Raw genomic sequence first — 15,107 nt, 5'->3', positions numbered from 1 at the left:
AAAGCAAAATTAAAAAAAAATCACCATCACCAGTTTTCTAGTTAAATAAGCAACCTAATAATTGAATACTTGAACCAAAAAATGAGTTTGAAAATTGAATCTGAAAAAAAAATTAAGTACATTAAATTTTAACTCACTTCTGAAATTTTATATTTTAATGGAACCTGGTTCATATACCTACCTATACAGACTTCAGAACTATTTCAAAATTAATTAAATGCAGTGATGCACCCACGTTCTCCAAACTACAAAAGCTCAAATTGCTAGCTATGGGTGTAGAGTAGCCCTACTTAGGAGCTCAAAATCTAAACTACATTTTAGGCATCACCTTTCTCTAGCTTTAAAACAAAACACACAGTTTATTGACTCTAATTTGAGGAGTGGTAGTAAATGTGAGTTTGGAGACACTGTGTTTTCGAATGCCTAAAGGATTAAGTCATGTTTAGCACACAAATGCTTGCTCTAGATTGATGAGTTTATCCTTACAATTAAAACAGTCTCAACTTGATTTCCAAATAAGCTTGCTGGCTGAGAAAGGAGCTATGTAAATCACTAAAAAGTTATAAAAATCCAAAAGTAAGGTATTTTAAAAGATAATTAAATTTGATTAAAGTCTCACATTAGCAGGATTTTCAGTTTCACACCAAGCGCCCTTTTCAGCTCTGGTCCAACGTCAGTTAACAGTAACATTGCTCAATTACTAAGATTCTATCATATACTTTTTGAACGCAGAAAAAGAAACAAGTACACTTGTTTTCTATTGCTGACTCCAATCTGCTCATCAACTAAATCAGGAAGACAAAAATAAAACAAAATAACCCCATTAATAAGACAGCAGTACATTTTGAAAGAACACAGCTCAGAAAACCTAGCCAAGAATCTTGTTCCCCTGGCCTGCTGGGATACCTACTCTGTTCTTAGAAGCACAAGTGAACCAACAGCTCATCATAGACAGGATTTAGTTTCTTGTTGCTAACGGCAAATTACTTTGCATTAAGTTACAAATCTCTGCAGCTCACAAGGCAAGCCTCAGAAAACACCAAGCCAGTGACTCAGCCCCTCACATGCTGTGCTACACTTAGCTTGGATCTCTAACGACACTTTCTTCGTCTTCGGAATCCTTCTCTGCCTTCATAACGCTTGGAAATTCTCTTCCTTGCTGCGCAGCACCTGCTGAAGAGCAGCCCAAAGTCAGGTACTATAACTCCTTCTAGTTCTTATTCTTTAGAAGCTGTCCTTCAAAGTTGTCCCTTTCAGGGTCCCCACTGGAAAACGTGAACAGCACTCTGCATCCTGCTGCCTCAACACTGCTACACAGACGCGGCGGTGCATTATAAAACTGTCCACATCCTAGTCGTCCAGTAAACAGCATAAGCAGCCTGTCTCCTATTGGTGGAGCCCTGTTTTACATTCCATAGAACTTGACAGCTGAGTGACAGAAAGAAGCAGCTAAGAATATAGTGCAAATGCATGCTTTTCCTCTGAGTAATAACTTTCAGGTCTACTGGGGAAAATGACTCAAACATATTGTAAAACATGCTTATTATATCAAAACAAGTTGTGTGACATAATGACAACATTTTAAGAGACAAATTTGGTTATTCCACAAAACAATATTTAAAACCAGTTTCAGTCTTAGGATCATCTAACATGAAACTATAATAGCCTTGACAAACAGAATATAAAATTCTATTTTAATCAAATGTGTCACACTTTAATTTAAGGAAACGCACACAGTAACACTTTCAAATCTTCTCCATTTTATTCCGTACCCCCATCAGTCTCATTCTGCATACAACCAGGTTTCAGCTTACAACTGCTGCCAGTATGTCTCCTAGCATGTTAGATGAGAAGAGCCAGGGGCAGTGCCAAAACACTAAAAAGGATCCATCACGGGTAGCACTTTTCAGCAAATTTTAAATTTGACTCAGGACTTTTAATTTCCAAGTTCAGTGCCCTGCCTAATATGACAAGTAAATATTTTATCAGTGGAAAGTTAAATTATCTGGATTTAGAGTATAAAAACACAGATAAACTAACTAAATACTAAAGGAGGTAAATATACATTAGACACTGAGCTAAGCTGTACATAAATCTCCACTGGGGACAAAGCAGACAATTTTCCACATTCTCTAAGACAGCTTACATGTTCCAATGTTCCTTGTGTTACCATGGATGGTATATCTACAAGTTTGGGTGGTTTTTTGTTGTTGTTGTTGTTGTTGTTGTTGTTGTTGTTTTTACCATGTTCTAATTACCACAACAGCATGAGAATAATTTAAACTCCCTCCAAAAAGGCACATTTGGGAAAATTGTTGTGTGGGACTGTAAAACATCCCACCCCAAGTCTTACGGGAGGAACACAGCTGCTATCCTATAGATCAAACTCTTCCATAAGCTACAGTAAGAAATTTGTGTCTTACTATTTAAATTTAAATTTAAAGCCGTATTCTAATTGTTAAATGTACAAGGTCCTACACCAAAGTGTATTATTTTTGAAACAATGATTGTTTTTTCCAAACCACATGAGATATCACAATGGATTCATCTGGCTGGACCCAGCGACTCCACCCAGTCCATTTTGCCCTTCTTCAGAGGAAATCTGGGACAGGATTCAGACCCTGTGCTCTGGTTAACAAAGCAAGCACATTCTTTCTACAAATAGTACAGCAAAGGCAAAGGAAATAAAAAAGGAAGGGGAAATCTGCAAAGAGCAACAGCTCCATAAGGAGCTGCCCATGCCCAGGAGATGGCAAGGCCTAGGCTCAGCCTCCCCAGCCTCGGGTCCTGATCTGCTCATCTCATGCCTCTTTCAAAGCTGTTTCTCAAGGGCCCTAACAAGACTCCTGCTTTTGCTGTCCCTGTACCCGTAAGGTTCTTCCCTCCCCTACATCCAGGTTCTTCTCCAATGTCTTGTCCTCAGAGAGGGCTTTGCAGACCCCTGCATCTAAACAGCCCCATCCCACTCTGCCCTGCCACTCTCTATCTCTGAATGCAATTTACTTTTCCACAGAGAGCTGCTTATCCATACCTGCTACCACACCAGATGTTTATCTGTTTATTAGCCTACTGCCTGTCTCCCAGGACCCCTCTGATTTGACTAGATAGCTAAGGTCTCTTTGATGTCTGGCTGATTTTTAAACAGCCAGATATTCACTAGTCACTAAATTCTATCCATGTTAAGGACCAGAATCCATACCTGCTTCATGAACCCTCTTTTTTCTTCGACTAAATTATTACATGAGTCAGATCTGGAACACACATTTACAAGCAAAACTGCTTCCCAGCAAACTGTCCACATTCAGACTACTAAGTATCTATTGATCTGAGATGATGGCAGGAAGACCATGGGTGGCTCAGTTGATTACAATGGAGTCAACATAGCCTACTTCTTAGTCAATACAAGATGCTCCTTGACTCTCCTGTATATCCATCCATACCTCAAGTCTTCCTTCACCATCCTACAAGTCCCACTGGACCCCGCAGGAACACTGTAAATAGTGGTTAAACATGATGTTTTGGACACAAGCAAAGCTGGAATCAGATTCCGGCTCTGCTACCTACCTGCTGTATACTGGTGGAAAATTTATTTATACTCCTAAGTCTTTGTTCCCTCAACTACAAAACAAGGATAACAATAGAGAACCTAGCTGTATAGAGTGGAATCACTAATGCACATGAAAGGTCTCAGCACTGTGCATGGCAGATGTTAATGCACAGAAATGGTAGGTATTAGTGACAGTTACAAGTGTTTCTGCTCCTGGTCAGAGATACTAACCAGAGGAAAATTCTTTTAAAAATTAACAAAGAGGTAAAAAAAAAAAAAATGCAAGTATTAACTCTGCCTTCCTATATATCAACGGTACCACAGGGATAGCTGATATGGCTAAGTGTATTTTTACACTTACGATTACAACCACGAGAAAAAAAATGATAGAATCAGAAGCACCATTTTGAAATTCTTACTCAATTAATGGGCCTAGGCAATTAATATCACAAAAAGAGAACCAGTCCTTAAGCACTTCCTGACGATCATATACACCACCACCTATGAAGTAGTCTAAGCAAAAACTTAAAAACAAAAATCTAACCAAACCTCTAGAACTAACAAATTATAAGAAATACAGGGGACAGCGGAACATAGTAAACTATATCTCAAGGACTGCAGCACAGGATCCAACCAGAAAGATCTATCACAGAGGAAACTATGGCTTCTTAAACAATATATGGCAAGATTTTTAAAAAGTGAAACTATAGATTAAAAGTGACTTCAGAAACGTATCAAACAATCACAAGGCATAGAACCTAAGCATCCTAACTAAACTGTTATTTTTTAAAATAAAACAATTGGGGAAATGTGACTACTGACTGGAGATTTGATGACTTCAAAAACTACAATAAATTAAGGGTTTTGGTGTTATAATGATATTACATTACTTCTTAAAATTCCTATGTTTTAAAAATATACACTGAAATATTTTCAGATACAATGATAAAAATGCCTGGTATCTGCTTAAAAAATAATCAAAACATGGTAGTCTCAGCTACTAGGGAGGCTGAGGAAGGAGGATTATCATTTGAGGCTGGGAATTCAAGACCACCTGGCCAACATAATGAAACCTCATCTATAAAATTTTTTTTAAAAATGTTTTTAAATTAATTAGGCAGCTGGGCTCGGTGGCTCGGCCTGTAATCCCGTGCTTTGAGAGGCCGAGGTGAGTGGATTGCCTGAGCCCGCGGGTTCAAGACCCGCCTGGGCAACTTGGCGAGACCTCATCTCTACAATAAATCAAAAATCAGCCGGGCGTAGTAGCACGTACCTGTAATTCCGGCTACTTGGAAGGCTGAGGTCGGAAGGATCGCCGGAGCCCAGTGGGTCGAGGCTGCGGTGGCCAGGAGCAGCCACTGCACTCCAGTCTGGGCATCGAAGTGAAACTCCAACTCAAAAAAAAATTAATTAGGCATGGTAGCACACACCTGTAGTCTCAGCTACTCAGAAAGCAAAGTGAGAGGACTACTTGAGCCCAGGAGTTCAAGGTTGTAGTGAGTTATGATTGTGCCACTGCTCTCCAACTTGGGTGACAGTGAGACTCCATTGCTAAAAACAACAACAAAATAATAATAATAATAATCAAGACTATTAGGGGCAAGCCTAATTCAACAGCACATTTAAAAGATTATACACCATGACCAAGTAGAATTTATTCCTGGAATGCAAGGATGGTTCAAGATATGAAAATAAACCAATGTAATAAACCATATTGACAGAATAAAGGGCAAAATAAAATCATGATTGTCTAAACTGATGTAGAAGCATTTGACAAAATTCAAAATCCTTTTATAATAAAAACACCCAAAAAACTGGAAACAGAAAAAAACTACAACCACATAATAAATACTATATATGAAAATCCTACTGCTAACATAACTGTAAAAGAATGAACGTTTTTCCTTTAAAATTACGCACAAGACAAGAAAATGGCCCACTCTTGCCATTTCTATTCGGCACAATATTAAAGGCCTATGCAGAGTAATTAGACAAGAAAAAGAAATAAATGACATGCAAACTGGAAAGGAATACGTAAAATGATCTGCTTTATTTGTAAAAAAAATTCTAAAGATTCCACAAAGAAAAAAACCATTCGAAATAATAAATTTAGCAAAAATACAGGAGACAAAAACAACACATTACATTTCTATACACTAACAAAGAACAATCCCAAAACAAAATTAAGAAAACAATTCCATTGGCAACAGCAACAAAAATAATAAAATACTTAGAAATAAACTTAATTAATTAGATGAAAGACCTGTAGACTAAAAATGATAAAACATTTCTGAAATGAAAAAACACACAAATAAATTGAAAGGCATTCTATGTTCATGGATTTGGAAAACTTATTATTGTTAAAATATCAATATCACCCAAAGCAATCTATAGACCAATGCAATCCTTACCAAAATCCCAATGGCATTTGTTTTTGCAGACATAAAAAAACTATGCTAAAATGCATATGGAATCTCAAGGGACACCAAACAGGGTAACATGATTGAAGAAGTTGCTGTTGGTTTCAAAACATATTTCAAAGGTTCAGTTAAAGACAGACATACAGACCAGTGGAATGGAAAAAAGAACCCAGAGATAATCTGTCACATTCATAGTCAAATGATCTTCAACAAGGTGCCAACACCACTCAATAGGAAAAGGACAGTTTGGGAAGACTAGATATCCATAGGCAAATGAATAAAGTTGGACTCTTATTTTACACTAAATACAAAAATGTATTCAACACAGATTAGAAACTTCAACATAAGACCCCAAACTATAAAACACCTAGAAGAAAACACAGGAGAAAAGTTTCATAAACTGGATTTGGCAACAATTCCCTGGATATGACAGCAAAAGCTCACATATAAAAGGAAAAATAGACAAATGAGAAAACATTAAACTTAAAATCTTATGTGCAGCAAAGAAAACAAAGATTGAAAAGGCAACCTACAGAAGGCATCAAAATATTTGCATACCACATATCTAATAAAGAGTTTATAGACTGTATTTTTTAAATCATATGACTCAACAACAACAAAAAACAAATAGCCTGATTACAGAATGGGCAAAGGACTTGAATACACATTTCTTCAAAGAAAACATACAAATGGCCAACAAGCATACAAAGAGGCACTCAATGTCACTAATCATTAGAAAAAAGCAAATCAAAACCATAATGAGATAAACCTCAAACTCATTAGGAGGACTACCATCAAAAAAGAAGAGGAAGAGAAAGAAAGAGGAGGAGGAGGAAAGGAGTATTAGCAAGGATAGAGAGAAATTAGAATCCTTGGACACTGTTGGGATTGTAAAATGGTGCAATCACTTTGGAACACGTGGTAGTTCCTCAAAAAATTAGAACTACCATATGATCCAGCAATCCCACTTCTGGGTATAAATCCCAAAAGAATTACAAGCAGGGTCTCAATGAGAAATCTGCATACTCATGTTCATAACAGCATTCTTCAACTCCAATTTCCACTGATGATTGAATAAATAAACAAAATGTGGCATATACATACAATGGAATATTATTCTGCCTTAAAAAGGAACAGAATCCCATCACATACTACCACATGGATAAACCTTGATGACATTATGCTAACTGAAATAAGCCATTCACAGAAAGTCAAATACTGTACGATTTATTTACATGAAGTCTCTAAAGTAGTCAAATTCATAAAAACAGGAAATAGAATGGTGGTTACCAGGTCAAGGTGATGAGGAGGAATGGGGAGCTGTTATTTAATGGGTATACAGTTTCAGTTTTGCAGGATAAAAAAGTTCTGGAGATCAGTTGCATGAAAGTGTAAACATACTTAATATTACTGAACTGTATACTTAAAAATGATTAAGACAAGGGTCAGGAATGGTGACTCACGCCTGCAATCCCAGCACCTTGGAAGGCCAAGGCAAGAGGATTGCTTGAGCCCAGGAGTTCAAGACCAGCCTAGGCAACATGGCGATATCTCATCTCTACCAAAATAAAAAATAAAAATATTAGCCAGGCATGGTGGTGTATCCTGTAGTCCTAACTACTTTGGGGGCTGAGGTGGGAGGATCAACTGAGCCCAGAAGGTTGAGGCTGTGATGACCCATGATCATGTCACTGCTCTTACAAAGTGAGACCTCAACATACACACACACACACACACACACACACACACACACACACACACACAAAGACAGTAAAGAGTATATTATGTGTTTTCAGCACAATTAAAAATAATAAATAAAAACAGAAATGCAGTCTCTCCCAATATCAGCATGATTAATACTAGCTAATAGTAATTTAAAAACTCAGGGGCCTAGAGGTGTAGATGCAACAAGAATGCTATCAGCTAATAATTGTTAGATCTGAAATATAGGTTGCTCAGAGTTCATTATACTATTCTCTAAACTTCTGTATATTTCATGCACTGTTGATACATGGTTCAATAAATCTGGTCAATGTGTACATTTTTAATCACATTACATGGTGATCACCAAGGTCTTTCACTGCATCATTCATATGGCAAGAAAAGCAGCACATCTTTCCACCCTCATCCTTTAACAAAAGCCACCTCTCTGCTGGACAGAGGAGCTTTAACATTTCAACATGTCTTACTGAGTCCACAGTCATACACTTACAAAGAAAGCCCTGTAATATCAATAAAAGGCTTTCTAAAAGGTTTTTTTAGGAGTATTCATGCTTACCTATATTATAACAAAAAATTTCTATAATCAGTAATACTATGCTTGAAAAGGAGACATTCTTCCAATTCAGAACGCAGCAAGTCACAGTATCTATGGTAAAAGGCAAAATAGAGCCGCTTCTAGAGAATAAAATAACATTCAAACACAAATCGGCTATTTTACTAGGTAGATGTACCTAGATGATAACTTTAAATTCTAGATCAACATAAAATAAATACCCTAAAAGTTCTGACACTGACTTTCACATTAATGTCAATTATAAATTCATAACCTTTTCAGAAATTATATAATTTTTTTTTTATTTGGAGTCTCACTCTGTTGTCCAGGCTGGAGTGCAGAGGCATACTCAAGACCACCCCAGCATCGACCTGCTGGGCTCCATTGATCCTTCCGCCTCAGTCTTCCAAGTAGCCGGAAGTATAAGGTACGCGCTACCGCACCCAACTAATTTTCGATTTATTGTAGAGACAAAGTCTCACCAAGTTACCCAGGCTGGTCTTGAACCCGGGGGCTCACCTGCCTTTGCCTCCCAAAGTGCTGGGATTATAGGCTGAGTCACCAAGCCTGGCCAAAATTGTTCATGTTAAAGTAATCTATATTTTGTGTAGAATACCTAGGAAACATTTAATGTTATACATAAAAATAGAGATAACTCGTAATTCTACCATGCAGAAATGACCATTATTAAAAATTTTCCCATTAACCTTTCGTCTCCTGTTAAAAGGTCTAATCAAGCTTTTTTAACCTATGAGTCCAATACTGAATATTAATTAATTCAATATTTAGGGTAGACAGACTTCTGAGAAGAAATGTATAGATGCCAATAAATAAATAGACTTTAACTTATATGCAAACCCATATAAAATACCTCATACTAGTTAGCAGGTGGACTCAACAGATCACAGCTAAAATGATTTGGTGACCAGTATTAGCCTACAGGCAATTTATGACACATTATCCAAAAGAGAAATATAGAGGGTGATGGCAAAACTTTCATAGAAAACTGCTTAAAGCCAAGAGGAGTCATGATGAACAAAAGTATTTAGTTCAAGAGTCTTAATAATTTTGGTGTCATGACTCCTTTAAGAATCTGATGAAAGCACTTGACCTTCTTTGTATCACTTTTATCAAAAACACTCTTTGAGACAGGAAACACCAGTCACAGTTACCACAGAACACTTCTGTGACAGATGTGAGGAGGTTTTCCCCACTCATCAAGCAGTTCTCCAAGGACACCCAGTGGGTGTCCTACAATCTAACTCAACTAAGACACTACCAGATGATATCAGCTCCCACAGGTTAAGGGCTCAGTCCCATAAGACTGACATTCCCTACTTCAGATGCCAACTGCAAGCCCCACTAATCTCTTTTGCATAATATAGAGTGCTTCTGACTGGCTACAAATCAAGGTTCCAGTGACCAACAATTAATTTACTAGAGCAGCTAATAGGACTCGGGGAATAACTACTTGCACTGGTCCACTTACGGTAAAGGCTGCTTGCCATGAAGGACACCGATAAATAGCCGATGGAGGAGATACGTCAGGCAAAGTATGTTGGGGGGCGAGGGCTTTCTGGTCCCTCCTGTCCCAACATCCTTCAGGCACCTCCAGGTGCTCAGCCACCAGGAAGATTCCTGAACTCTGCTCTTTCAGGGTTTTTATGGAGGCTAAATGATAAAGGCACAAATGGTGACATCACTGGCTACTGATGACCAACTCAATCAACTGGCTACTGATGACCAACCCCTCCCAGGGTTGAAGATAGACTGAAAGCCCTAGCTCTCTAATCATGCCTGGTCTTTCTGGTGTCCAGTCTCCACCCTGAAGCCACCTAGGGACTCTCAGCCACCAATCCTCTCACCAGCATACAAAAGGCACGTGCACCACTCCTGAGATGCCGAAGGTTTTAGGAGTTGTGTGCTAGGAACCAGGGAGGGACCAAAGATGTATATCTATTTATATCACAATACCACAAGACCACTTCAGAAAATATTTGCATTTATTTTCAAGGAGTTCACTAATCTCCTTTGCATAATATAGAGTCCATAAACCCCAAATTTTTTTTTAAAGCCCTACCATTGATAAAGAAAAGTAGCAAAAAAGTTTTGTATTTCACATAATGTTCATAAAATAAGTACTGAAGAACTGCCAGGAGACTGGATAAGAATTTACTTATTCAATAAAAATTTACTCAACCTCTTGTGTGCTAAGAGATTCAAATATTTCACTCAACATTCAAATTTGTATGATCCACTGCTATGTGCCAAGTCCCACCTAGAGGATACAAAAAGCACAGCATTGCGCCTACTCAGCATCATCACATGAAAAACTAACTGTTTTCTCATTTTATATATGCAGAAATTGGGTTCACTAAGGAATGGAGTTAGTTGCAGAATGATTCAAGAATCCTGTTGTCTTGACTCCTTGTCCAGTGCTTTTTCTACTAATTAAGAGCATTTCCTAATCATCTGAAAAAAAATCTTCATGAAAAAATGCAAATATATTTTTAAAATTTCTATATAACAAACTCAGATGTTCTTTATACCCAAAAAAAGATGGAAGCTTCCACATTTGGATGTATGCACTTTTATGAAGCACCTGTACTGTCAGGCTTAGAAGATTGCAAGTCTCTCTTCTCATGGAACTTGATGTCGTAATGGAAAAAGAAAGTTAAACTACTAAGGAACGTGAGAACCAATCAGGTAAGACAAGGAGGGAGATGGGACGACAATGCGGGGGATGACTGGTAGGTTGGGTTATCAGAAAAGGCTTTTGGAGGAGCCAGATCTTGATAGTGAGACCTAAATGTCGAGGAATTTAAATTCCAGACGGAGGGAGCAAGGAGTGAAAGCAGTCTGGTATGTCTGAAAGGTCCCCAAGGTAACTGATGTCTAGAGCAAGAGGGATTCCAGGATGAGATGAGGCCGAGGGGAAGGTGGGCAGCACAATATCTAAAGCACTGGAGTCCCCAGAGTCATCAGGAACATTTTCAGAAGGGATTTCTACAAGGACGACAGCTTTTAATGGAGTTCTTTCGGCCACTTTAAAATCAAGTCTAAAAATATAATTCACACTGACATACTTTTTTTCACTTCCAAGAATTTATATTGAGCAATGACCAGTTGAACCTTAACTACCTTGAAATATCTACAAGGTTAATCAATTCTCTTAACACAATTAATATCACAATATGCCTCACCTACTTCAGACCTAGAAACCTAAAAAAACTTTTCAATGAACTATACCTTGAAAATATGCCATAAAAATAGCACTCCCAAAATAGAATTTTTTTTTAATCAATATTATTTATTATTATATTATGGGATACAGTTAAGGGTTAGGTATACAAATATACTTCGTTCAGGTACCCTTGTTGATAAAAGGTGTCTCCCCATCCCCAGACACAGGTTTGCTACCATTAGTCCCATCTTATCCCCTCCCCCCCATAGTTTCCCACCACTGTCAGTCATTTTCTTATAGTAGTACGTTGAATGATCAAGGTCCACTATATGAGAACATGTGATGCTCAGATCTTTGTTTCTGTAAGAGGTCACTCAGTATTATAGACTCTAGTTCCATCCAGGTTCCTGCAAAAGTCATGATTTTGTTCTTTTTTATGGCTGCGTAGTATTCCATCATGCATATGTACCACATTTTTTAATCCAGTCCTCTTTTGACGGAGAGCATGGTTGGTTCCAGGTTTTTGCTATCATGAACAATGCTGCAATAAACATTCATGTGCAGGTATCTTTTTAATAGAGTGATTTGAGTTCTTCAGGGTATATTCCCGGTAGGGGGATTGCAGGGTCATATGGGAGGTTGATATTTAGAGCTTTTAGGAATTGCCGCACTGCTTTCCACAGAGGTTGCACGAGTTTAAACTCCCACCAACAGTGTAGAAGTGTTCCCTTTTCGCCACACCCTCTCGAGCAACTGTTATTTTTTGAGTTGTTGATAATTGTCATTTTGACTGGAGTTAGATGGTATCTCAGTGTGGTTTTGATTTGCATCTCCCTGATGATTAGTGAGGTTGAACATTTCTTCATGTGTCTGTTGGCTGCTCGGATGTCTTTCTTTGTGAAGTGTCTGTTCATATCTTTTGCCCATTTTATAATGGGGGTTTGTTTTTTCCTTTTCAGCATGTTTGAGTTCCTTGTAGATCCAAGATATTACGCATTTGTCAGACCTGGAGTTGGCAAATACTTTTTCCCAGTCTGTAGGTTGTCTCCCTGCTCTCTTGATGGTTTCTTTGGCTTTGCAGAAGTTTGTCAATTTAATGAGGTCCCACTTGTCTATCTTATCTCTTATGGCCTGTGGGTTTCGGGTTTTGTTCAGGAATTGGATGCCAGTTCCTATTCCCATGAGAGTTTGTCCTTCGTTTTCCAAGGTTCTTATGGTTTGAGGTTTTACATTTAGGTCTCTCATCCATTTGGAGTTGATTTTTGTGTATGGGGATAGATAGGGGTCCTGTTTCAATCTTCTGCATGTGGTCAGCCAGTTTTCCCAGTACCATTTACTGAATAGGTTCTCCTCTCCTAGTGGTAGGTGGTGGAGGCTTTGTCGAAGATGAATTGGTTGAGAAATTGAGGTTTTTCTTCTGGAATCTCAATTCTATTCTATCGATCTATATGCCTGTTCCTATACCAATACCAAGCTGCTTTGATGATTGTAGCTTTATAGTAAAGTTTGAAGTCTGGTAATGTGATACCATCTGCTTTGTTGTTGTTTGTTTTTTCGCTGAGGATTGTTCTGGCTATTCTTGGTCGTTTGTGTTTCCATATGAATTCCTGTGTTGTTTTTTCTAGGTCTGAGAAGAATGTTGCTGGTAATTTGATGGCTATTGCATTGAATCTGTAGATTGCCTTAGGTAAGATGGACATCTTCACAATGTTGATTCTTCCAATCCATGAGCATGGGATATTTTTCCATTTGTTGGTGTCATCTTTGATTTCTTTAAGCAGAGTTTTGTAGTTTTCATTGTAAAGGTCTTTCACATCTCTGGTTAGGAAGATGCCAAGGTATTTCATTTTTTTGTGGCTATTGTGAATGGAATTGTGCTTTTTATTTGGGTTTCTGTTTATATTGGTGTAAAGAAATGCAATGGTCTTTTGCACATTTATTTTATATCCTGAGATTTTGCCAAAGACCTTTATCAGTGTAAGGAGGTTTTTGACAGATTCTCTTGGGTTTTCAAGGTACATGATCATGTCATCTGCAAAGAGAGATAACTTGACTTCCTCTTTTCCTATTTGAAACCCCTGATTGCCTTCTCTTCTCTGACTGCTCTAGCCAGGACTTCCAATACTATATTGAACAGGAGGGGTGAGAGTGGGCATCCTTGTCTTGTTCCAGTTTTCAGGGGAAATGGTTCCAGTTTTTGTCCGTTAGGAGTATGCTGGCTGTGGGTTTCTCATACATGGCTTTTGCTATTTTGAGGTATGTTCCCCAATGTTCGAGGGCTTTTATCAAGAAGTGGTGCTGGATTTTATCAAAAGGTTTTTCTGCATCTAATGATATAATCATGTGGTTTGTGTTTTGACATCTGTTGATGTATTTAATTACATTTATGGTTTTACAAATGTTGAACCAGACTTGCATCCCAGGGATGAAGCCTACTTGGTCATGATGGATGATTTTTGAGATGCGTTGTTGAATCTGGTTTGCTAGGATCTTGTTGAGAATTTTAGCATCTATGTTCATCAATGATATTGGCCTGTAGTTCTCTTTCTTTGTTGGGTCTTTACCTGGCTTGGGTATCAAAGTGATGTTAGCTTTGTAAAATGATTTGGGGAGGGTTCCATCTTTCTCAATCGCCTGAAATACCTTCAGTAGGATTGGAATCAGCTCCTCCTTAAATGTCTTGCAGAATTCTGCTGGAAAGCCATCTGGTTCAGGGCTTTTTTTTTGGAGGTAGTTTTCTTATTATGTAGGCAATTTCCTTGATTGCTATTGGTCTATTTAGGGTCTCAATTTCTTCTTGTTTCAACCTAGGCAGGTTGTGTGATGACAGAAAGTCCTCCATTTCCTTGAGGTTTTCAAGTGTGTTTCCATGCGAGTATACAAAGTAATCTCTAATGATCTTTTGTATTTCTTCAGAGTCAGATGTGACTTCATCTTTTGTGTTTCTGATTGTGCTTATTTGGGGTTTTTCTCTCTTTTTCTGGGTCAGTCTAGCTAGGGGACCATCGATCTTGTTTATTCTTTTGAAGAACCAGCTTTTTGTTTCATTGATTTTTTGTATTGTCTTTTTGTCTTCTATGTCCTAGATTTGGGCTTTTATTTTGGTGATCTGGATTCTTCTTCTGAAATTAGGGTTTTTGTGGTCTTGCTTTTCCAAATTCCTTAGGTGGCTTGTTAGGCTGTTAATTTGTGATTCTTCCATTTTCTTCATGTGCGTTTGTAGGGGTATAAATTCCCCTCTTACTACAGCTTTCCAGGCGACCCAGAGATTTTGGTAAGATGTTTCTTCATTTTCATTTGTTTCCAGGTATCTTTTAATCTCTGTTTTGATTTCATCATTGAGCCAGTAGTTGTTTAGCATCATGCTGTTTAGTGTCCATGTCTTTGTAGGTTTTGAGGGAACTTTCTTGGTGTTAATGTTTATTTTTATTCCACTGTGGTCCGAGAAGGTGCATGGTAAAATTTCGGTCCTTTTAAATTTGCTTATGCTTGATCTATGGCCAAGTATGTGATCGATCTTAGAATACGTTCCATGCAGTGATGAGTAGAATGCATATTCTGTGGTCTTTGGATGAAGTGTTTTGTAGGTATCAATTAAGTCCATTTGATCAAGAGTCACATTGAGGTTCTGGATCTCATTGCTGATTTTTTGTCCTGATGATCTGTCTAGGGTTGTGAGTG

At 38.0% G+C, this 15,107-nt stretch overlaps 1 protein-coding gene across 1 annotated transcript in view; it reads right to left on the bottom strand.

The window, feature by feature from the left end:
* Window positions 1-1,335, bottom strand: part of UACA (uveal autoantigen with coiled-coil domains and ankyrin repeats) — a 44,355-nt gene extending 43,020 nt beyond the window's left edge. Inside the window, 1 exon segment of the mRNA XM_021713917.1 lies at window positions 911-1,335. Coding sequence (XP_021569592.1) covers window positions 911-949 — 39 coding nt within the window. The 5' untranslated portion in view covers window positions 950-1,335.
* Between the last annotated feature and the right edge of the window lie 13,772 nt (window positions 1,336-15,107).

The sequence above is a fragment of the Carlito syrichta genome, unplaced genomic scaffold, assembly GCF_000164805.1.
Source record: "Carlito syrichta isolate Samal-C Ts95f unplaced genomic scaffold, Tarsius_syrichta-2.0.1 Scaffold304800, whole genome shotgun sequence".
NCBI classification, from domain to species: domain Eukaryota; kingdom Metazoa; phylum Chordata; class Mammalia; order Primates; family Tarsiidae; genus Carlito; species Carlito syrichta.
This window is presented reverse-complemented; position numbering and strand designations above follow the sequence as displayed.